At 36.3% G+C, this 25,137-nt stretch overlaps 1 protein-coding gene across 8 annotated transcripts in view; it reads right to left on the bottom strand.

The window, feature by feature from the left end:
• Positions 1 to 25,137, bottom strand: part of MAGI2 (membrane associated guanylate kinase, WW and PDZ domain containing 2) — a 1,446,279-nt gene that overhangs the window by 183,440 nt on the left and 1,237,702 nt on the right. For 6 of the 8 annotated variants that reach the window (XM_073238936.1, XM_073238938.1, XM_073238937.1 and 3 more), the window contains 2 exons: positions 23,111 to 23,749; positions 2,227 to 2,370 (listed from right to left, as the gene is read on the bottom strand). In XM_073238936.1, the coding sequence (XP_073095037.1) occupies positions 2,227 to 2,370; positions 23,111 to 23,749 (783 nt within the window). The remainder of the gene's footprint in view (positions 1 to 2,226; positions 2,371 to 23,110; positions 23,750 to 25,137) is intronic. The other 2 variants (XM_037021510.2, XM_037021507.2) reach the window with 1 other exon arrangement.

The raw sequence follows: 25,137 nt of genomic DNA, 5'->3' as shown, positions 1-25,137 counted from the left end.
TACCTTCTTCTTTTCTGAGTGTTCAACTTTTCATTTGCCTATATAAGCAGGCTTGCCATCAGCCCTTGGTCCAGTCCTTCACACTATGCCTCTATCTGTCATCATCGACAGAATCAACCCTGATGGCCATCTGGGAAAGGCGCTTTCTCCACTTGATTTTCTTAGCATTTATAAAAACTACTCATTACAAAATATTTTTTTGAGCACTTACTACATGTTTGTCTCTAAGTGTTCATCTCTCTGCATCTCAGATTTTTAGAAACAAAGCTGTTTTGGGTATGATTCTAAAAGCAAAATAGCTTGAATATTGGTTGGGATAAGAATGTTTAAAATAAAATCCATATTTGATGAGGGCTGGCTAAAGAGAGGCCAGTTTTTTCCTGTACATCCTGGTCTATGAAGCATTCTGTGTAAGGCTTCATTTCACCATAGTCCACTTCCCTTCATGTAATTAAAATATTGCCAGGAAAATCAAAATTCTTTCTGTCCCTTCAGTATCCAGTGCAGATCTTGGTTTCTGAAATTCTTTCCACCTGCAGTCACACTGCACAACTCTAGGGGGCACTGATTACAAGACAGTTAATGACAAGACAGTTCTCAAATTATCTCTGGCAAAAAGCCAGTTTTTGAAAGCTGTATTTCAGGAGCCAGTATTTTTGAAAAAAAATTTTTAGTTAACTAAAAAAATAAGTCTTAATTAAAAAAATGTGATGCAACAGACATATAAAATTACTCGAGGTCATTTGCTATGCGTTTCATGTTTACTCTCAATCACATACACCATTTTTTGAGCGCTAGTGACAACAGTTTCTGGGCGATGCTGGTTTGGGGGCTCCCCCAGCAGCACCCAGAGGTTTGGGACACAGGTTCTGTGTAATTGGCGCCCTCTAGCGTTGGAGGTGCCAAGGTCCTGTCTCAGCTCCAGGCATCTTGACAGTTTTAACTGTATATCAGAGAACTGGAGGAAGTGTACAAATGTACGAAAAATGAGACAATGTTGGTATACTAGACAAATTGATAGGTCATAGATAAAAATACAAGGCATTGCTGTCTTTATTTAAACGCTATACCTGAGTCTTACAGCAACCTGGAGTTGGGACTTCACATCCATGCTCATTAGTTATCTGATGACACTGGCAGAGAATGAGAACTTTTCCAGTTAACTCTGATTTTCTGGCCAAAGTCCAATTTGGTCAATTGCCTCTGCCTACATGAATGCTTCCCACCACTGAAATGATACTTCTGCTCTTAAACTACTGTGCAATATCATAGCCTGCCTTTGAATAGCTGCCATTATAAACTTCAGAGGTAACTCATCTGCCAGGTTAAACAATTATTAAAAAAAAGCTTCTGTGTGCATTTTCCTCTTTGAGGTTTATGAACGTACAAATGGCTTCTTCAGGAACATAGTTAGCTAAATGTTCAGTCAGGATGGCACTTTTACCAAACAGGTGTATCACTGGTTTTTGACACAACAAGACTGAAGGACAAGAGAACTGAGTCTTCTGTAAATAAGCAGATGCAAATGCCAAGAATTGCAGAGCCTGGAAAGTCATGATTAAATGCATGGGCTTTAAAGTCAGACTTCCATTTGATTACAGACATTTTGTGGGACAGCTTTATTAAAGGAGAGTCTGAAAAGATCTATAAGGAAAGTTTAGGGCATAAGCTTATTTAAGGCTCCCACCTCTCTGCACAATTTTGGTGTTCCAATTCTTTTCCTGTACAGTTGGTGTAAAAAGGGCTATAAAAGTATAACTCTCTGAATATTCATTTAAAAATAAAAATAGACCTCTTAGCTACTCTTCCCCTTTTTCTGAATCTAATTCCACACTGTTGCCAGAGTCATTTTCTTAACACATGCTCATCATATAATTCCCCTGTGCAGCATGGACATCTGCTCGTCATTTCCCATCAGAGCAAGTCTTGACTCTCCTGCTAGGCATGTAAGGACCCTACAGATCTATTTCCCTGACCCAACGTTATTTCCAATTATTTTCCATCACACAATGCCCTTGGAGTTTGGCTCCTTTCTAAAGAATCCCTCCAACTGGCCCTAGGCTTTCTCACTAGTAGGCTCTCACGGCTCACAAAGCTATTCAGTGTGGGAGGTTCTTTGGCCCTTTTTGTATCCTTTTAACCTGAAATCCTTGTACATCTTGAGTTTGACCGTGAAGTAATTCTTTCCTCAAGTCCTCTTATTTTTATTTGTATCACAGGACTTACACATTAAGTATACAGCCTCTCTTCTGTAAGTTCTTGACTGTTCCATGTGCATTAACTGCATCTCCTTAATGACACGGTGTTCTCTCCACATGCAGGTATCATCTTGTCCCTCAAGTTGGGTGGAAAGCCTTTCTCCCCCATCACCTATGGGAGGTGTGTCAAAGAACTGTAATACTTAAAAAGAAGCATCATCAGTCATTATGAATACCTAGATCAGGCTGGCCAGCTTTCTTAGAAAAGGGCCAGACAGTAAATATTTTAAGTTTTGCAGGCTATTTGATCTACGTTGCCATGACTCAGCACTGCTGCTGAAGCATGCAACCAGCCATAGAGAGTAAAAAAAGGATGGGTGTGACTGTGTTCCAATAATATTTTATGGGCATTGAAATTTGAATTTCATCTAATTTTCACATTTAAAAAAGGATATTCTTCTTTTGACATCTTAAAACATTTAAAAATGCAAAACTTGGATGTTAACATTCCTGTGGTAAGCACTGTGCTGTATACACATAGACGAAATAACAATGTCATACACGTTTAACTTACACAATGTTATTTGTCAATTATATCTCAATAAAGCTGGAAAACAATTCAGAAATTATTCTTAGCTCCAGAGGCATACAAAAGCAGATGGTGGCTCAAATTTGGCTGGTGGGTCACAGTTTGCTGACTCCTGAGCTAGATCATTGTTGCTAAAGTTGTGGCCTCTGGATCACCTGCATCAGATACACCTGGGGTCAGGAGTTTACAGAATACATAAATTCTGGACCTAGTGAAGCAGAATTTCTGAGCACACTGAGGATACTAACAAACAGCTGTGAATCCCCACCCCTAGAATGGCTATGATTTTTTAGCTTTCTGAGTTAGTCCTGCGGAGTCTGTGAGCATGGTTCTGACAGGGCGGAGCCATGCAGAGCACAGCAGGCCCCTTAGGGATCTATTTCAGAAGCCTTACAAACTAAAGGCTGCACTTCAACAACAAGGACTCCATGCTTTTAATCATCATTTTAAAATCTTTTTAGATGAAGAAAACTAAAAACCTGGGAATTCTGAGGGTTTGTATTTAAAATACATGTTATTCAGTGTATCAGTACATGTAGCAAATCTTTATTTAACTTAAACTCAGTAAAAATAGACAAGGGAAGAAACTCACATTCCTTACAAAATGTAATTGTGTACTGAGAATAAAATGTAATAGGAAACAATCTTTATATTTCTGCCCCCAAATGAAGCTTCTGCAGCTGAGGCCTCTGTTATCCATGGCGAATTCAGAAGAGATGATTTATTTCATTATGAACAAACAGGTCCATAATGTATTTCTCCAGACTTCATATACTTATACGCCTAATACACTCGATTATAAAACAGCATCTTCTAGGAAGAAGGACCACCTGGAATGTTGTGCCCATTGGGGCCTTTGGACAGTGAGAATCAACTGAGGCTGGAATACGACCCATCCGAATAGAGCAGGTCTCGTAGTTTCTGAGCCACTGGCCACCATCACCTGCCTGCATTTTGCAAATTATTCCCAAATGCTAAAGGAAAGAGTGGAAAGGAACAAATGGGAGCTTGATTCTAACATCCCAAACTAGTCAAGATTTATTGAGCACCTTGTGTATCACCACTTCATATGGTTTTTCTTGTTTAACTCTCACAACCAGCACATGAGTAGCTACATTTTATAGGTGAAGAAACTGAATTTTGGGGATCTTAAGGAACCCGTCCAAAATCACACAGATCAAGTCAGGACCCAGATTTGAGCTCAGGGTCTATGCTCCTATCAACTATACAGGTTACTTCCCAACATTGAAGTAAGGAAAGGGAACACTTTGGTCCTCTGCACCTGCCCCCCCAACACTCGCCTGCACCCCCCCACAGCTGTGGAAGAAACCAGAGATAGCTCTATATAGATCTGGACAAATGGGTGAAGCCTTACATCAAAGAGGCCAGCACTCTGGTGTGACATTGTGGTAGGTCAAAAGAAGGTACCCCTATTGCCTTGCTAGGACACTAAGCCTACCACGGACAGCTCTGGATCACCCTGCCAAGGAGAGACATGGTATCTTTTCCTTCTATGCTAGTATTTGTCTGGGAACCAGTGAGCCAGGTTCCTAATAGCTAGAGACAATGACAGACCAGGCTCCTTAGGAATAAACTTACTTACAAGTCAAAGAGGGGACATCTACAGGGCCACTGCAGCCTTCATTAGAGAGGGTGCCTGGATTCCAGCACAAATGGGCAAGGTTGTCAGGTAAAAGCTGAGATTACAGAAACAGAGGACACCCCACCAACCTGGGCTGAGCGATCCACCAATACCTAGTGAATAGGGATAAGTGATCCACAGAATAACATTCTTCGAACATGGCTATGTTTAATGTGCCTAAATTAACTGTTAGTAGACTACATTTATTTGAATCAACACATTTGTTTCCTTATTACTTTTCTAAGTTAAATAATGCTTTCTAGTATGGCTCAGGGGAATAGCACTGGGACTAATTAGACGGAACACTGTTCATCTCATGCCTGGTGAGGCAGAGCAGAGAAGTTCTCCTTAACACTTGAGAGCACTGTTTTGAATTAAAGGACTTTCAGAAATTTTGGGGTTATAGTAAATGCTACTTGTATGATATAACAATGCCAATTTAAAGTCTGTGTGGTATATAAAGTCATTTTTATAGCATAATATAATATTTTTAAAGGGTAGGGGTGATAGCACAATTTCTCATCATTCCTTTAGGAACAAGGGTTTATGTCTTTATTAGAATTAATGTTGTTTAAGTATTTTACAAGGATGGATATGTTTGTAAAAGGTTTCTTTTTTGAAGGGTATAAAATCAATATGCAGAAATCTGTTGCATTTCTATATATTAATAAAGGGCAAGCATAAAGAGAGATTAAGAAAACAATTCAATTTACAATTGCATTAAAAATAATAAAACAGCTAGGAATAAATAGAACCAAGGAGGTTAAAGGCCTGTATTCTGAAAGCCATGAGATATTGATGAAAGAAACTGAAGACTACACAAATAAATGGAAAGATATCCCATGCCTATGGATTGGAAGAATTAATATTGGTGAAATGTCCAAAGTACCCAAAGCAATTAGGGATTCAATGTAATCCCTATCAAAGTGCCAAAGGCATTTTTCACAGAACTAAAACAAAATCTCCTAAAATTTGTATGGAACTACGTAAGACACCAAATAGCTGAAGCAGTCTTGAGAAAGAACAACAAAACTGGAGGTATCATGCTCCCTGATTTCAAACATATTACAAATCTATAGTAATCAAAACAGTATGGTATAGGCACAGAACAGATACATAGATCAATGGGACAGAATAGAGAGCCCAGAAATAAACCCTTATTTAGATGATCAATTAATATATGAAGAAGGCAAGAATATATGATAAGGAAAAGACAGTCTCTTCAATAAATGGTGATGGGAAATGGGAGAGCTACATGCAAAAGAATGAAACTGAACCACTTTCTTATATCATACACAGAAATAAACTTGAAAAAGATTAAAGACCTAAAGGTAAGACCTGAAACCACAAAACTCTTACAAAAAAAATAGTAAACTCTCAGACATAGGCCTTAGCAATTTTTTTTCTCAATATATCTCTTCAGGCAAGGGAAACAAAAGCAAAAATAAACAAGTGGGACTCCATCAAACTAAGAAGCTTCTGCACGGCAAAGAAAACCATCAAACATAGCAAAAAGGTAACTACTAAATGGGAGAAGATATTTTCAGATGCTACATTTGATAAGGGGTTAATATCCAAAATATATAAAGAACTCATACAACTCAACATCAAAAAAGAAAATGTCATTAAAAAAAGGGCAGAAACCTGAACAGATATTTTTTCAAAGATGACTTAAAGATGGCCAACATCACTAATCATCAGGGAAAGGCAAATCAAAACCACAATGACATATTGTCTCACACCAATTAGAATGGCTAATATAAAAAAGACAAGAAATAACAAGTATTAGAGATGATGTGGAGAAAGGGGAATCCTTGTGCACTATTAATGAGAATATAAAATGGTGCAGTCACTTTGGAAAGCAGTATGGAGGTTCCTCAAAAAGTTAAAAATAGAAATAACATACACCCTAGTAATTCCATTTCTGGGTATATTTACCTGAAAACAAAAACACTAATTTGAAAACATATATGCACCCCTATGTTTATTGCAGCATTATTTACAATTGCCATGATATGGAATCAACTGAAGTGTTCACCTGCAGATGAATGGATAAAGATACAGTATATACATAAAATGGAATAACATTCAGCCATAAAAAGAATGAAATTTTGTAATTTATAACAACATGGATGGACCAGAAGGTAATATGCTAAATGAAAAGAATCAGACAAAGACAAATATCATGTGATTTCACTTATATGTGGAATCTAGAATACAAAACAAATGAACAAACAAACAAAACAGAAATAAAGTGGTGGTTGCCATAGGGGAGGTTGTGGGTGAATGGGTGAAATAGGTGAAAGGGAATAAAGAGATGTAAATTTCTAATTATAAAATGAATTAAGTTACAGGGATGAAAAAGTACAACATAGGCAACATAGTCAATAATACTATAATAACTTTCGTGACAGATAGTAACTATGTTTATCATGCTGAACATTTTGTAATGTACATAATTGTCAAACCACTATTATACACCTGAAACTAATACAATACTGTGTGTCAACTATTCTTCAATAAAAATGTCATAATTTTACCTGGAAAAAAAATTAGTATTTTCTTTTGTGTAATTTTTAGTAAATATGCAATTTATAAACAACTTTTACATTACATATGTAAACTGAAGTTCCTATTTTCCTAATTTTCCATCAGATTACTATTTTTAATCAGTAATTTCCCAAATTTATGATGAGTAAATTTAATATCTAGGCTTTTAAACAAAAATATAAAAAATGTCCTCCTTATTGTTGAAACTTTCAGGGGGCAGCTCGGGTCATTCATTTTTCTGAGAAAAAAAAAAAGGAACAATTGGGAGGCCCTGATCCCTTTTTCTTATCTGAGCTCAGATTCTGGGCATCTTTCAGTTTCTGTGAAAACCTTGGAAGCATGACCTCCCTTCCATGTGCCTGGCTGTCTCTGAAGTTTGCTTGCTACCTTTCTGTGTCTTCCCCAGGCAGCTTTTGAGTGTGTTAAGACACATGCCTCATAAGGGTCATTAACCGATTTTTATAAACTCTTGCAGTTTAGAGACATTTGTTGAAGTAAGCTTTCTTAGGAGCCTTTGGGGAGGTCTTTACTAATTGGTGTAAATCTCTTCCACTAAATTGGGAGATTCTGTCAGTAGGCCAGGATCAACCATTCCACAGACCAAACTGCCTATCTGAGTATGCAAACATTAATTTGAATGTGAATCACCTTGGAGATGTTAAAATGCAGATTATGGTTCAGTAGTTCTGAGGTGGGATGCAGAATTACCTGGCTTCAGAGGTGGTGAGGAGCAAGGTGCTGTCAGAAGGTGATCTGAGAAGGCAAGATTTGTCAGCAGCAAAAAGAAAAGAAACCAAGGCAGCAGGTGCAGAGAAGATCCCTGGTTATAGGAGTCAGAATATTCTTCCATGACTACTTGGAATTACAGATGGGACTTTTTTGGGCATTTGTGCCTGTCTCTCAACGCAGGATGTTTTACCATTCCTGGCCCCTGGGCACTAAATACCAGTAGGATTCCAGCCATCATGACAGCTGATGAAGTAAAGTAGTCTATTTTTTTAAAAAAGTAAACAGAAATTCAAGTCATGCATTCCTGGAGTTAAAGAATTACAACTGAGAAACAGATTGTTAATATTTTATTCCATCAGACAAGAACTGTGACACTTTTATGTATCCATAAAAGTTTACTGGACAAATATGGTGACATCTTCCACTGTATGCTACTGGCACGCTCTTCAAATAGCCTTCCTTCAGTTTGCGAACTTAAGATGACAAAGTCCTCTCTCCTTCCATTCCCCTGTAGGTACCACAGGGTCTCCTTTCTTATACTTGGTCTTTTCCCTTTGTTGAATACAGAGCAATTCTTTGAAGGGTCCTCAGGTGAGGAAAGCCTGCCATTTGGATTATCCTGAGAACCAGAGTCTGGGCGAAGTCCTGCTGTTGACTGATAAGCAGGCACTCACCTTCTTTGAGCTTCAATGCAGTTCTTATAAATAAAATTTTAAAAGAGTTTTATTTCAAACTGTGATCCTGAGCTCTTTCTCCTCCCCCCAGAATGGAACCTGAAAATGATCCTGTACAGTCATTTTCAATTACAAATACCCTCTGGAATGGGGGGAGCATGAGATGGACTTTAGTCAGGAACCCTGTTGGAAGGTGATCCACAGAAGAAAATCCACAAAGGAGAAAAGGAGGGAAAAAGAAATCATGTATTTTTAAGGTATATTATTGGAAAGTACGTAGCTTCAAACAAAACTGGCAAGTAAACCCATGAATTCAATAGGTCTTTCTGACAAGAACAAACAGCTAAATGCTATTTGCTAAATGCTAAAAGGTATAGATGTAGAAGTAATATAATCTTGCTTGCCTCTTCTGTTAAAAGATCCTTAGTTTATGGACAAACAGAAGTTTAAAGTGTGATTATGTTGCTGCATTTATATCCATATTTAGAACTGTATTACTCTTAGTTTATTAGCATAGTTTTTATACATAAGAACAGTATACCAAATTTACTCACTTTCCACAATATATGTAAGTAAGGCTGTTTGGGACAATGCATTGTCCTCTTAACTATACCAGGAAATTGTTGCATGGACTCAACAGTCAGAGATCCCCTGACCAGTTGGTGGCCTAGCAGTCCATTTATAATTTATTACAGGGTCATGGATCTTTCAGTCTGAAAGGTGAAATGTGTCTTTTAGGGATTTTCCTGATAAATTCTGAAGGGGGATAATGGCAACTCCAGTGCTATGACTTAACAGAACATCTTGACCTGAAAAATGGCAATAACATTTACTGGGCTTCCTGGGTGCACGTGGGAAGCTGGGGGGCCCTTCCTGTGAGAAGTAACATCTGACCTGAATTTTCAAGGGTGACTAGGAATTTGCCAAACAACTTGGAACAGAAAGGATTTTTCATGTAGGAAGAAATAATTTGCCATGACAAAGAGGTCTAAAACAACAGTGTGTTGTTAGGGGAATAAGTTCCATGAAGGCAGGTTTAATCTGTTTTGTTCACTGCTGTGTTGTAGAATTTCAAATGGTGTCAGAAACAAAGTAGATGCTCAATAAGTATTTGCAGAATGAAGACTGTGACATGAGGCTAAAGAGGTCGATATGGACCAACTGATGAAAAGTCAGCTGAAGAAGGACCACATGATGTGGATGTAAGATAAAGAGTTTGTCTTGGTTCTCCAGAGGCCATGAAGTACAGGATATAAAGAGGGGAAGTAAACCATAGAAGTTGATTAAGATCTTGTGGGTAGCCATGGCAGTGGCAGTAAGTCGATAGAGCCATAAAACAAAAATTACAAGCAATGATAGCTGGGAAATCCCAGTTTATGAGGAATGGACAAAGAAATAGGATTCATTAAAGAGTCTGAGAACAAACAGATATGGAAGACTGCTAGGAGATACCTGTGTCCTCAAAGCCCAGTGGAAGAGATTCTGGAAGAAATGAGGAACATTCATTTGACAAAGAGGAAAAGCCATTGTTAACACCAGAATATTTTTCACAGTGGTCTCTGGGGACAGAGACTAGACAGTATGATGGGGATGGAAACCAGACAGCAGTAGGTGGAGTTGTGCAAGGCAGGTAAGAAGGTGCAGATGTTAAGTGAAGACTATTCCTCTGAGAGTAAGAGTCTTAAATGGCTTATGGAAGAAGGTGGGATATACATAGGCACATACATGGATGATATTTCGAGAAAGCTGTCTGAAATGAAAGAATGAAAGAAAAGAGAAAGAGCCACAGCTGGATGGTGATGTAGAATCAAGAAAAGGTCCCTAATGTACGGGATAAATTCCAACAGGTTTATAGGCTAAGGGTAAGGTGTTCACAGAAAAAGGAAGTTATAATAGTGTCCAGGATAAAGAAGATATTGATGAAGCAGTTTCCTGAGTGGATAGACCAGCCTCCTTCCAGAGAAAGGTGAGGTTGGTGCCTTTGAATAGAGGACCTACAAGTTTTCCTTTGAACCCAAAGGTAACAAAAGAAGGATGGGCCATACAAGCTAGTTTCTAAGGCATGAGAGAGAGCAAATTATCTATAAGCACTTGGGATAATGGATATTAGATTAGCTTCAGCTTAATGTGGATCTAATGAATGTATTTAGTTGTATGAATGTTTTCATTTTCATTTTGACTCTTTTTTTAAATATAGGAGTGGGGATTTACATGCCAAGTGGCAAAGTAGTCTATGTGGAACTTTGCAGACTTTCAAACTCACTTTAGATTGCTGGCATATGAGGTTTGGGAGTTTTTTAACATACAAAAAATATACATAGCTAAAGCATAAGATTCCTTCCCAAATTTCAGCCATTTACCTGAAATGTATTCAACCATGCTTCCCTCACTAATTTTATTCCAAATATTTAAGTGTCACTGGTGCAACTTTTTCCAATCTACCAGTAAAAGATGCTTTGTAACATAAAACTGTTTCTGAACAGAAATGTATTATAATACTCATTAAAACCTACTCTCTTGGAAATGTAAAACTGATTTATCTAATGCACTACAAAATTCCCCATAAATGTACCACACATCGTGAAATAACGTTAATTAGAAAGATAGGCAAAACAATACATTTTCTTTAAATTTTATGGCAATTAGCATAAATTCCATTAACATAGCATAATAACTGCAATTATTTTCATTTGCACTTCTGGTAGAATTTACATTCATTAAAAGTATGGTTTTGTATTCTGCAATGTGAAAAAAATGAACACAACTTTATAATGTTTTATAGCAAGATAATGCTTAGGTGATTTTATTCATTTATTCAGTAAGTAAGAGCCTACATATAGGTGCTGTGATTCAACATTGTTCATGGCAAGATTTTATAAGTTCACCATCTGGAATTCTCTTGCCTGTAACTTTAACTGCACTCAGTCCACTTAACGTTCTGTTCTCGTGCATAAGCAACAAACAATCGAGAGGCAGAGCACACTTTTGACATGGCAAGCATAATTTCCTAAGTATAATTTATTACATGATAGGGCAGATAGTGAGGAATGTGGATTTTTTTTGGCAACTTAAGTTTTAAGACTTATATAACCAGATGAATTTGAAACTTAACTTTGTAAATTTATTGCATACTGGCCATTTTTAGATTTGAGTCTATAATCTTTTGGAAGTCTTAAAGACACTAAGATTTTCCACCCCACATAAAAATAATTTGCTTGAACTGATGGAACAGAGTTAATCATCACCACTTTTTTCCCTTTTCCCTTTGACACTTGATTCTGCTACTGCCAAATTTTGTATAAGGTTGGTAAACATTGGGGTTATGAGCTCAAGAAAATCGCCACTGTGGATTACAAAGGGGCAGGAAATACGTTTATGGACAATACATGAAAACAAACTACTCTTTACAACTCCTTTCTCCTGGGGTCCCCAATTAAGGAATGCATAATTATAACTAAATAAGCCAATTAGTCAGAAACATTGAGAATCTTCAAGTTTTTGAGATGATATGGACATCACAGTTTATTTTCAATTTATAAATGGGGAGTGTGCCCAGAGAACTTAAGTAGCATGCTCAAAATAGCCATGTGAACTGGTAGCACAGATATCTAGAAACCTGGTATGCCGATTCTAGTTATATGAGTATTTCATCTAGTGCCAATCAGCCTGTATGTCTTTTCTGACTGAAGACATTATGTGGCAGGTTTTACAGCCGTATAAATAGCAGACTTAGTGGATTAATGTACAAGATTAATCTGTTATTACCAGTACATTTGAAGGAAGCTACGTAAGAACAATGACTTGTTTTGTTTACTGGTGTCCCCATATTTAGAATAGCACCAAGGACATTTGTGAAATGAACAAAGGAGAAAAAGAAAGACAACTTAGGCAAAAATTTGGTACACGATAAAGAGACAAAGGAGGGATGCTGAGTTTGTTTTAAAAGTCCAGACAGAAGAAAATCAGTGGAAGAATGGTTTTGTCCATTTTTGTAAGCTCAGCTGCACTGACTGACAGATGCGTCTCCCTGATTTTGTTTTGTGACTGTCCTTTCCTTCCTAATGTTGTAACAGAATAAAATAATTTAACATGTATACATGTCAAGCTCTGGATAAAAAAATGGTAAATAAGATAGAGTCCTTGCTTTTGAGGGAATTTGGCTAGTATTTTAAAATCCAGTATTTTCTCTGAATTGATATTTCTGTATATCTCCACAAAAGCAATGATTTATTTTTATCCTGTGGGTGACTGTGGGAATGCAAATCTTAAAACATGGGTAGGCAAAGTTAGAAAAAGGCAGACAAGGGAGTTGGCCTTTGCAGCAACCAAATGTGAGATGAAACGAGATGGGGAAGAAGAGTAGGAGTGGAGGTGGTAAGAAATGGATTCTAAATATATTTCAAAGGAGAAGCTGCAGGATTTGCTGATGCATCAGTGGGATGTGAGCTGTAAGAGGAAGAGAGGAACCAAAGACTGCAATTTTTTTGAAGTTAGCAACTGGAAGAACAGAGTTGCCATTTATGGATACTATGAAAATGATGTCCAGTTTGGGACATCCCAAGCTTGAGATACCTTTAGCTATCTGAGCGGTGATGGCTGGTATGTGGAGGGTATTTAAAGCTAGAGACTAAATGAGAACATGTAGGAAGTAAGTGTAAGTAAAGAAGAGAAATATTCTGAGGACTGCGAACCCCCAACTTTAACAGTCAGGAAGAGGAAGAGTGGTTAGCAAAAGGTTAAGAAAGTACGATTTGTGAGGAAGGAGAAGAAATAAGAGAAAAGGGGTTCTTGTAGCCTTATGAAGGAAAATGTCATAAATTATCCATCCTTCTGCCTAGACACACATTCACTGAACTTGACCCAATTACATAACTCTGATTCGAAGTTTCTTTATCTGTGAAAATTGGGTTGAGAAGGGAAATGTGAGAGGAACTTCTTAATTTTAAAACATATACCAGTGGTTTGGAAAACTGAACAGCTACATGCAACGAATGAAACTGAATCACTGTGTTACACCATGCACAAAAATAAACTCGAAGTGGATTAAAGACCAAAATATAAGACCCAAAACCACAAAACTCCTAGAAGGAAACATAGGCAGTAAATTCTTAAACATCAACATTAGAAATTTTTCTGGATGTCTTTCAAGGCAAGGGAAACAAAAGTTAAAATAAACAAGTGGGATTATATCAAAATAAAAGGCTTCCATACAGCAAAGAACTCCATCAACAAAATGAAAAGAAAACCTATTGTATGTGGGAACGCATTTGCAAGTGATTTATCTCATAAGGGGCTAATATCCAAATTATATAAAGAACTCACACAATTCAACACCAAAACACCAAATGTTCTGATTAAGAAATGGGCAGAGGATCTGAATAGATATTTTTTTCAGAAGACACACAGATGGCCAGCAACACATGAAAAGATGACCAACATCACAAATTATAAGGGAACTGCACATCAAAACCACAATGCGATACCACCTCACACCAGTCAGAATGGCTAGTAACAATAAAGCAAGAAATAAATGTTGGTGAGGTTGTGGAGGAAAGGAAATACTTGTACACTGCTGGTGGGATTGCAAAGTGGTGTATATACTATGGAAAGCAGTATAGAGGTTTCTCAAAAAACTAAAAATAGAAAAAGCATATGACCCAGAAATCCTACTTCTGGGAATCTACCTGAAGAAAACAAAATAATTAATCTGAAAAGATATATGCACCGTATGTTTATTGTATCATTATTTATAGTAGCCAAGATATGGAAGCAACTGAGTGTCCCTCAACAGATGAATGGATAAAGAAGATGTGGTACATATATATGATGGAACATTATTTGACCATTAAAAAGAAAGAAATCTTGCCATTTGCAACATGGATGGACCTAGAGGATATTATGTTAAGTGAAGTAAGTCAGAGAAAGGTGAATACCATATGGTTTCACTTATATGTGGAATCTGAAAAACAAACAGATGAATGAACAAAATAGAAGTAGACTCATAAACACAGATATCAGATGGTTGGTCACCATGGGGGGTGGGCAGGTGAAATGGGTGAAGGGGGCAAAGAGGTAAAAATGTCAAATTATAAAATAATTTAGTCACAGGGATGGAAGTATAATATAGGGAATATAGCTCATAATATTATATGTGATATCTTTGTATGGTGATAGACGGTAACTACACTTATGGTAAGCATTTTTAGTAATGTACATAATTGATGAATCATTAAGTTGTTCATCTGAAATCAATATACTGTATGTAAACTATATTTCAATAAAAAACAAAAACAAAACAAAAAACGAAACAAGTGGCCTGAGTATACCTCAGAAGATTAAAATGAATCACATTACAATATCATGTTACACAAAAGACTTCTTAGATTTTGAGATAATCAGTAGTTATAAGTCCCCGATGTGCAGGTCAAGCTACAGACTGCATATAAAACATATCAAGGACAGAGTACCTACTACATGTGTGACCCCAAAGTATTCCCTTATTCCTGAGCACACAGGAATACTACATTTCTGAGCCTCTTATGGTTAAGTGGACCTACTGCTGAGGTCCGGCCAGTGGTATGTGGGAGGACATGATATACAATTGTACGAGGGTTGGCCCTTAAAGCCTCTTGCATGATCCCCTATTCTTTGCTTGCCTTTTATTTGCCAGTTGGTTTGAGAAGACCCACTGGGTGACTTCAAGGCCTTAAGGCATAGAAATCCACCAGGGAGAAGAAGCCTGGTTCCCTGAGCTACTGTGTGGAGGAGAGTTTCCCAGGAAATCTGTTATCCAGGAGTACATGTGCTGGAAATCATCTGAGTGAGAAATAGACTTTTATTGTGCTAAGCTTTTGAGACTTCAAGGCATATTTGTTAATACAGCAGCCAGTACACCAAGGTCACTCACACCTCATGGTGTGGATTTGATATTTGGTTTGCTTTGTCATCTATGTTCTTCTCTGCTGACATCAAGTATAAAGTTGGATTACTCTATTGACTGTGGAATATCCACTTTGATTTTTACTTAATCTCTCTGGAGAGCACTCTTTTCAAATAACCAGGGCTTTTCTCTCTCTCAGAAACATTCCTGTATCAGATCCTTATTACTGGTGAAGACTGACTGCCTTATTTTTAGCTAAAATCTCTTTTGATGATTTTTTGAAGTCTTTTGTTGTTTTTGTGGTAATGGTAATTTTTAAACTCTAAGTGCTTCTTTAGAAGTATGATAGGCTGACAATATGCTTTTTGAAATTTTAAACCAGGCATTTTCTACATAGACATAATTCCCTGTGTCCATAATTTTTGTGTTTTGTCCTCAAACAGATCTCTGATGCCCCTCAAATACTCTGAATTCTGTGTAAATGTAAAAGGAAGAGAAGATGAGCATCATCGATATTAGTTATTATAGTGTTAGCATAAGAAGAGGATATTCTGAAAAAGTGAAAACTTTTGGGATCATGTTTTCTAGAAGTGGGAAAGAAAATTTTCAAACAGTGATCAACTGTAATTTATGGGAGGTTCACAAATTAACTAGGGACTTAGTTACATTTCAATATAAATAAGAATACAAGACATGATAAAGATTGATTATAGTAATTCCTCTGGGGTTGCTTTAGTCAAGATATCAAATAACAGCCTCCTTGGGCAGAAAGTATAATGAGTCCCTGTTCCATACTAGGCTGAGCATCAGCCAACAAATTAGTTATAAATAAACTAGTATGTTTCCTGAACCATTAAAATAGGAAAACAATTAGCCAACCTAATCAAGAAAATAGCACTAATAAGAAATGAGAATACTAGAAATACCCTTAGGCAAAGTGGGAAGTGGAAGAAAAACATCAGAGAATACTAAATTCAATTCTATTTAAATAAACTTGAAAACATGAATAAAAGAGACAATTTTATAAGATAATATAAATTATAAAAACTGAGTCCCGCCAATATCAACACTCTAAGATTAATTTCTATGGGAGACTTTGAGAAACTTATAAATGGGTATCACTCCCCCACCAAACTCAACCAAGACAAACCAAAAACAAACCCCAGCCTACCAGAACTAGACAATTCAAAGGTATATTATAGTATATCTTCAAGGAATAGAGAACTTCCATGTTAGTATATTGTTTTAGAGCAGAGAGAGGAAAGCTATTGACTGCTTTTATGGTATCAGTATAACTTCGATAGTCAAATCTGATAGTAGAAAGCAAATCCAAAACAGAAAACTTCAGTCCAATCTCACTTATTAATGTTGATACAAAATTATATATAAACAAAGAACCTAGGGGCACATTCTAAGTATAATAAATACAGTTTATTTCAGGAATGAAAGGATAGTTCAGTTCTAATGAAGGTCTTAGTGCAATTTATAATAATGATAAATTAAAGGAGAAAATAATGATCATTTCCATAGATGCCTTACTTTGGCTTTTGATAAAATTCATTTTTCATTTTTGATAAAAATTCTTAATGAATTAGAAAATCAGGGGTATTTTCTTAATATGGTAAATATTAATCTCAAATCAAAAGCTAATATTGTATTAAAGTGTAAAATGAGAGTTTCCATTCAAGCTGGAAATAAGAAAAGAATTTCTATAATCAACTGTTCAACAAATAACAGTCAAATGTATTAAATAAGACAAATTAGAGGTATGCAAATAGGAAAGAAGAAGGCAAAATGATTGATATTTGAGGTGGTATGATTATATTTCCCCCCATAAAATGAACTGAAAAAAATGTGAAAATCAATAGATAACTCAGTAACTGGTTATAAAATAAATATTCAAGAATAAGACTTCATGGAGATAGGAGGTATGTAACAAATAAAAAATGTACTTATATTGGTATTTATTTTTTATTTATCTTCTTCTCATGGGATGCCAACTCCATGAGAGAAAAGGATATGACTGGCTTTCTGTATTGCTTAATCTCCAGCGACAAAAAAATGCCTAGGACATATTAGGCACTCAAGAAATATTTGTTGAAAGAAAGAATGAATCTCTATTGTAGATTTACTCTCTTGTGCAGAAAGAGGTGGTCAAAGATACATCATTTTTTCCATAATAGAAAAAGACTGAAAGCAACCAAAATATCCACTAGTGGGTATTTGCTTAAATAAGCCATTAAAAACAAAGGTATATTTCTGAACTAATACATAAAGCCCTCTAAGATAAACTGTTAAGTCAAAAAAGCAAGGCACTAAGCCAAAATACAAATCTCAAGACATTTAAAAATACCAAAACCATATAAAACATGTTCTCCAAAGAGAAACTATTAGAAATCAACAGAAGTGAATTGGTAATCTCAAATATCTGAAAAATAAACAACACATTTCTAAGTAACCTATGGGTCAAAGAAGAAATCACAAGGTAAATAAGAAAATACCTTGAACTGAATGAAAAGGAAAATACAACACAACATATCAAAATTTATGAAGTTCAGCTAACAAGTTCTTACACTAAAATTTATAGCTTTAAATGCTTTTATAGAAAGAAAGAACCATAATCATTAATTTAAGCTTCTACTTCAACAAGACAGAAAAGGCAAAGTAAATCAAACACAAAGTAAATAGAAGAGAGGAAAATATAAAGACAAGAGTGGAAAACATTGAAATAGAAAACAGAACAATTATGAATCCAAAAGTTGGTTCTTAAAAGGAATTTTATAAAATGTTCCTAAAAACTTAGATGAATTGTAAAAATTCCTAGAAATACATAAATTACCAAAACTGGTTTAAGAAGATATAGAAAATTGGAATAGACCTAAATTAAGAAAAGAAAATTAGTAATCGAAAATCTTTCTACCAATAAAAGCCCAGCCCAGATGGCTTTCTGGTGAATTCCATCAAACTTTCAAGGAAGAAATAATATCAACCCAACCTTACACAAACTTTGTCAGAAAATAGAGGGAGAGGAAATACTTTCCAACTCATTTTATAAGACCAGTATTATCCTAATATAAAAGCCAGACAAAAATACACATGAAAAGAGAAACTACAGAAAACTCCCCCCAAACAAGTTAAAAGATTCTTAACAAAATATAAGCAAACAGAGCCTAACAACATGCCAAAAGAATTACACACCGTGACCAAGTGGGTTATCCCAGGAATGCAAAATCAGTTTAACATCTAAAAATCATGTAATATAAAACATTATGTTAATAAAGGACAAAAATTACACAATCATCTATCTCAATAGCTGCAGAAAAACATTTTATGGAAGTCAAGATACATTACTAAGATTCCCAATGAAGAATGAAGGGAATTTTCTCAACCCAAAAAAAAGGCATATAAAAAGATCTACACCTAAAATCATACCTAATGGTGAAAGACTAATGATTTTTTCCTAAAACTAGCAATGAGACAAGGATGTCTGCTCATAAACCCTCTGGGTAATGTGATCAACATCACACCGGAGGTTCTAGTTAGTGTAGTAAGGTAAGGAAAGGAATCCAAGGCATACAAACTGGAAAAGAGGAAATAAAACCTTACTACTAGATGATGTAATAATCTATGCAGGAAATCTTAAAGAATTTATAAAAAGCCTGCAGAACTAAGTGGTGCAACAGGGGTGCACTGTACAAAAAAAAAAAAAAAGACAAATGTGCTTCCATATATTAGCGACAAACAATCTGAAAATGACATTAAGAAAATTCCATTCACAATAACATAAAAAAGAATTAAACAACTAGGAATAAGTTTAAGAAAAGAATGACAAGATCTGTACATTGAAAACTATAAACCACTGATGAAAGAAATTAGAGGAGATTCAAAAACGTGAAACAGTATATCGTATTTATGAAATGAGAGATTCAATGATAAGTTGGCAATTCTCCACAGTAGTAATACCTCAGCAGACCTTTTACTGACAAAAAAATTAAAAAGTCAATCTTAAAATTTATATGGAAATGCAAAGGACCTAGAAGAGCCAAAATAATTTTGAAAAAGGAGAAAAAAGTTGAAGGAGTCACACTACCTGATTTCAAAATATAACAAAGCTGAAGTAATCTATTAAGTGTGATGTGACCACAGGATAGACACATAGATCAAAGGAACAGACACTAGCAATGAACCCTCACACTCATGCTCATTCGTTTTTGACAAAAGCACCAAGACAATCCAAGGGAAAGTATAGTTTTTTTCAACAAATGGTGCTAGAACACTTGGGAATTGATATGCTACAAAATACAGTTATCCCTTACCCAAAACTATGGACAAAAATCACCTTAAAATGGCTCATAGATCAAAATGTAAGATCTAAAATGATACAACTTCTAGAAGAGAGAAGGCAAAACTTTGTGACCTTGGTTAGGCAAAGATTTCTTAGATATAACACCAAAAGAATGATCCATAGGTGAAAACACTGATATAATGGACCTCATCAGAATTAAAATCTTTTATACCTCAAAATGAGCCATTAGGAAAATGAAAAGACAAGCTGTAGACTGGAAGAAAATATTTGCAAATCATATATCTCATCAAAGATTTGTAATCAGAATATATAAAGAACTTTCACAACTTAAGACAGACAGATAAATATACAAATGGGCAAAATATTGAATAGACATGTCACCAAAGAAGACATGAGAATGCTAATAAACACACAAAAACATGAAAAAATTAAATAAAACACAAATAGGTATCATTAAACAGTCACTAGAATGGCTGTAATCAAGAAAGACTGACTATACCAAGTATGTATACAATGAACTGGAAACCTCAGATATTGCTAGTGGGAATGTAACATAATATAGCCATTATGAAAAGCATTCCGGCAGTTTTGTAATAATTTAAATTTGTACTTATCATATAACCCAATAGTACCACTCCTAGGATCTGCTAAAATAAATTGAAAATACATGCACACACAAACACTTCTATCCAAATGTTCATAGTGAAGTTACTCATAAGTGCCCAAAAGTGAAAACAACCCAGATGTCCATCCACCAGTGAATGGTTAAAAATGGACGGCTATCTGTACAATGGAATATGACTGAGCAATAAAAGGAAACTGACAATCATGTGCCAACATGGGCGTATCTGAACAGCATTACATTACATAAAAGGCTACACACTGTATAATTTCACTTATCAAAAGTCCAGGGAGGGAAAACTATCCAGAAAGCATATCAGTGATTATCTGGGGCTGAGAAAATTTAGGATGATGGGGATTCTAATAATTATGATTATTGTTACACAACTGTATCATTTAAGCAAAACTTATAGAAGAATACACTTACAAGCAGTGAATTTTATGGTATGTAAATTATACCACAATGGTGTGAGTTAAAAAATGAAATACACCCTAGATATTTAACAAAGGTATTTAGAGTAAGAATATGAATGCATAATATCTCCCATTTATAGTAAACATACAACACACATTCTTTTATGTGCTAGTTAAGACTACAGAATTTCTTGAAGTATATATACAAAAAACATGCTTGCCTCTGGGTAAACGACAAAAAGAATGGGGCAATAGAGGGAATTATTTTTCATTGTATACCTTCTGACACTATTTGCTTTAAAAAATTAAACCATGCATATCATTACTTTAGAAATCAAAAAATCCTAGTAAATAATTGAAAACAACCAACCATGATCCTGATGTAAGGACCCAGGCATAGGATCTGCTCTTGAAGATCTATGCATACCTGAATGAGGCCAGAAGCACATATGAGTAGCCTGTGATAAGACAGTCAGTGAATTTCATCACAAAGATATGGTGTTACTTCTTATTAATTCAGAGAGATGAATGCAAATTGTGGTAATTTAGGGAAACACAAGACTACAAGTACCTTAGGCATCACAGGGCACCATACTCCACAATTCTCCACTAGCCACAAAATAAAAATGAACTCCTCATCCCCAAATACAAACAAAATGCAAACACACCTTTGAATACTTGAGGATCAAATGAGAGGTTGAGGACATAGTGGGAAAAACAAGCAAGAACAGGGTGTGTATATATATACATATATATATGTAAATGAATTCAAAATATTTTTTTCTGCTATGTCGTGCCTTTAAAAGAAGTCATTATATATGTGCCCAGACTTGTTTCTATGAACTGTACTGTGGCTACTGCGCTGTAATTTTCAGTATAGCTTTTCATATCAAGAATCTGTTACACAGATTTGATTTTTCCATTGATATTACGAAGATATGCCTATTTCATTAAGAATACTTGTTATAATCTTAAATAAACAATGGGATAAATTAAAATACATTGTCAATATTTAATTATAAAAGTTCAAATGCTATTTTGTAGCAATGCTTTTTATTAGAAGGTCATTTATTAGACCAATGCCTTTATAAGAAGGTCAAGTTTCAGACTTCGGTATCATACTAATTTCCTTTTTAACATAGGAACTTAATACTTTGTAGAGGTGTGCTTACAGATACTCAGTATTTTGTGTTCATTTTCACGCAAGGAATCAATAACATAAGTACTTCCTTGAAGGGGAAGTACCTGCAGAGAGGGCCAAATAAATCACAAAAGGTGCTTCATTCAGCTTTGCTCGCTTTCACTGGCATTTCAAGCTGACAGGTGCCCCTTTAGTGCTTTGAATAGACAATCACATGTTTGCCACACATGTGTTCTTCATGCCCGAGTTCCTCACTGTACTGCTCGTTCTGACCCATCCCTGCTCTAGCTTCGATCCTAATTTAGACATTTAATGAGCACCTATCGTGGGGCCACTGGAGTCTAAGAGCTCTGCTGTCAGGGGAGGTAGTGTTCTCAGCCCAGTGTGAAGGAGGAGGCTTGTGAGGGTCACCGGCTTTAGGTGTCCTAAGTCCCCAAACTGGTAAGGGCAAAGCCAGAACTTAGACTGAGCCCTTACCTTTACACTCTTTTCAAGTAGCCTCTCTGTCCTCTGTATCTGGCCCTTCCCTCCTTTCTCTCCCTAGATTTACTGACAGTCCAGAGCAAAGAGGCAGAGGAATGGTGCCGGGTGGGGGTCTGCTGAAGCCTCATCCCCTCCCCACAGAGAAGGAAGAAGGGAAGAAACATCCAGGGCTCAGCGCTCTACCACACTCCTCACTGTGCCAATTTCTATTCTTCCTCTAGAACACCCGCCCAGGACTTCAGCCCTAACCCCATCCCATCCCTCTCTTCCCAGGTTGCCGAGGGCCCTAGGGGTGAGCATCACTGTAGGGCCTCTGCAGCAGTGGAGGAAGTGTCCTGAGCAGCCCTATACACAACGCGGAGAAGATTTTTCTGCAGCGACACAGCTCCCAGTGGTCCTTATGGGGATTAACAAGACTATACTTGAGCTCGGAAGGGGTTGAACCAGCTTCCACCTGCTAGCCTGGAATCCTAAGCACGATTCAGAGGATTGCTTCCATTGGAAAATATCAGGTATCTTAATTAAGTCAACGGGGAGCCAGTTTGAAGTCTGTACAACCAATTCATTAATGAACATTTGGAAAATGACCCACTCATGCTTTGGTATTCAGTTGTTGCCCTCCAAGTTCATAGCGATATAAATTTGTAAGACTGAAGCACTGTATTTATTGTGTTTAATATAAAACGGGAGAAGATATATTCCCAAAATTAAAAAAACTCAGCTTCCTTCCTGAACTCATATTTTTCTTTCTTAGTCTTTTACCTTTAATTTTTTACAGCACGATTTCATTCAACACCAGAGAAACTCCCATTTTTATGATACCACTGTAAAGGTCCTACTATTTTAACTGCATATTTTATTGCTGAGCCAGTGTTTATCTTACCTCCTCGATGGATAATCAAAGAAGTCTCACTTCCAATGGGACAGTCCTTAAGTATATCCACTACTTCTGTATGGCTCAGGTTCTGTACATTCTGCTGGTTGATCTCAACAATGAGGTCACCTTCACACAGGCCAGGGCATCCCTGAATGTCAAGTATTTGTTTCACCCGCTGTCCTGTAGGACTGTCGGCAATAGTGAAGCCAAAGCCCTGGGCACCTTTCACAATGGTTAAGGTCATAAGTTCAGCTTGGGTGGCCCCAGATGAAGCCATAGATACATTGTCGTCATGGACAGGTGGTGGATACGTGCCATCAAGCTGACCGTCCGCTGGTATTGAGTGCAAAGAATGAGGTGGCCGGTCTGTTATATCTGGAACTGACTGTGAGGTCCGAGAAATGTATTCCAAGTACGTTTCATAGTTATGTCTTCCATTCACCATTACTGGAGGTGGCCTCTCCATTATTGCAAGGGGCGGCACCATGCTGTTAGCGGGATCTTCAGGATCAAAGGGCAAAGGGTAGCCACGACACAACACGAGGTTGACACTCTGACCAATAGGAACAGACTGGAAAAGTTTGACTACATCTGCATGAGTGTGTCCAAGGACACAAACTTCATTAATATAGACAATGACATCACCTGCAAGGAAAAAAGAAAGATTGACAACATGAGGTAAGTTCAATTAACGTTGACATAGAAAAAATGGAATTATTTATGAGACTAGTAAAGAGGTACTCTGTTTCTCAGTAAGCAGAGAGAAAATAAATTAGAATTAGTATTTAAATTCACTGTAGGTGACTCAAGGTTAAAACAGGTCTGCCAAGAAATATAATGATTGAATGCTGGAAAAAAGAGTGCCATTTGGTTATTCTTGGAGTTCAGAAACAACTTTGTATTCAGAAAGAAATGTTCAGAATTTGTACCTTGAGGAAGCAAACATTCTATGCTCCTTTTTCATCTTCATTTCCAATGTCAGTGCAATTCAGTTAATAGAATTTTCAAACTGTTGACAGAAGTGGTGGTCATAACTTGGATGAAAAGAAAGCCCCTACATATGGATTTTTTGTTATCACTTGTCTCAGCCAAGTCCCTTTTTTCTTTTTATGGAAGAGGAAAATATTTTGCTCATTTATTTTCTCTATGTATAACGAGGCATAATTGCAAAGGTTCTGTGTATAGACAAGTAAAGGTCAAGAGCCCAGGTTCTGCAATTTGCTGAGCAATAGGATTCTGGCTCTACTACTTAGCAGATATGTGATACTGGGCAAGTGCCTTACCTGCTTTGAGCCACAGTTCCTCACTTGTGAAGTTGTTGTGAGGATAAAATGAAACAATGCAGGAGATGTGCCCACAGACAGCCTCACACATGGATAATTATTAATATTCTTATTGCTAAAATAGGATCAAGGGGATTTGGGACCCTGGCTTTCAAACAGGAAGCTGCCATATACTCATCTGATCTTAGATAAATTGTTATTTCTATAGATGTTTTCAAAAAATGTTTGCATCTTCTTTCCTCAAAGAATTATCATAGAGTTACAGAAGACCACTGGTTAACTTTATGATATTAAAAATGCCCTGAATGCAAATTATTCATTATAAAATATATTCAGAAAAAAACAATACTTCCTCATCAAAATGCAGGAAAACATGTTTGTTTGAGATAATAGTTTAAAAAATTCAATGATGTATAAATAATTTTATTTTTGGAAAACTATTCTATCATGGATTGATATTTTTTTCCTTAAAAATGGTAATATTTAAGAATTGAACTTCCAAATTGAGATTATGCCTGATTATGCTGAAGAGTATTTGAGGGATGAAAAGACATGTTTTCACAGATTGTCAAGCAGAATTAATTTATCAGGATAATTCTGACGTGGGTAGTATAAATGGTGAGGGACTTCATTCTGAGACATCCTTGCCCATCAGAATCTCAAACATCAAAAATAAAAAACAGAGTTGAACTTTCAGAGTTAAATACTTTTCTAGCCTCTCTTAGGTGCCTGATATGAAATGAGTTCTCC

This window comes from Manis javanica, chromosome 6, assembly GCF_040802235.1.
Source record: "Manis javanica isolate MJ-LG chromosome 6, MJ_LKY, whole genome shotgun sequence".
Lineage (NCBI taxonomy): Eukaryota > Metazoa > Chordata > Mammalia > Pholidota > Manidae > Manis > Manis javanica.
Note: the sequence above shows the minus strand (reverse complement) of the source record. Positions and strands in the feature narration are given on the sequence as shown.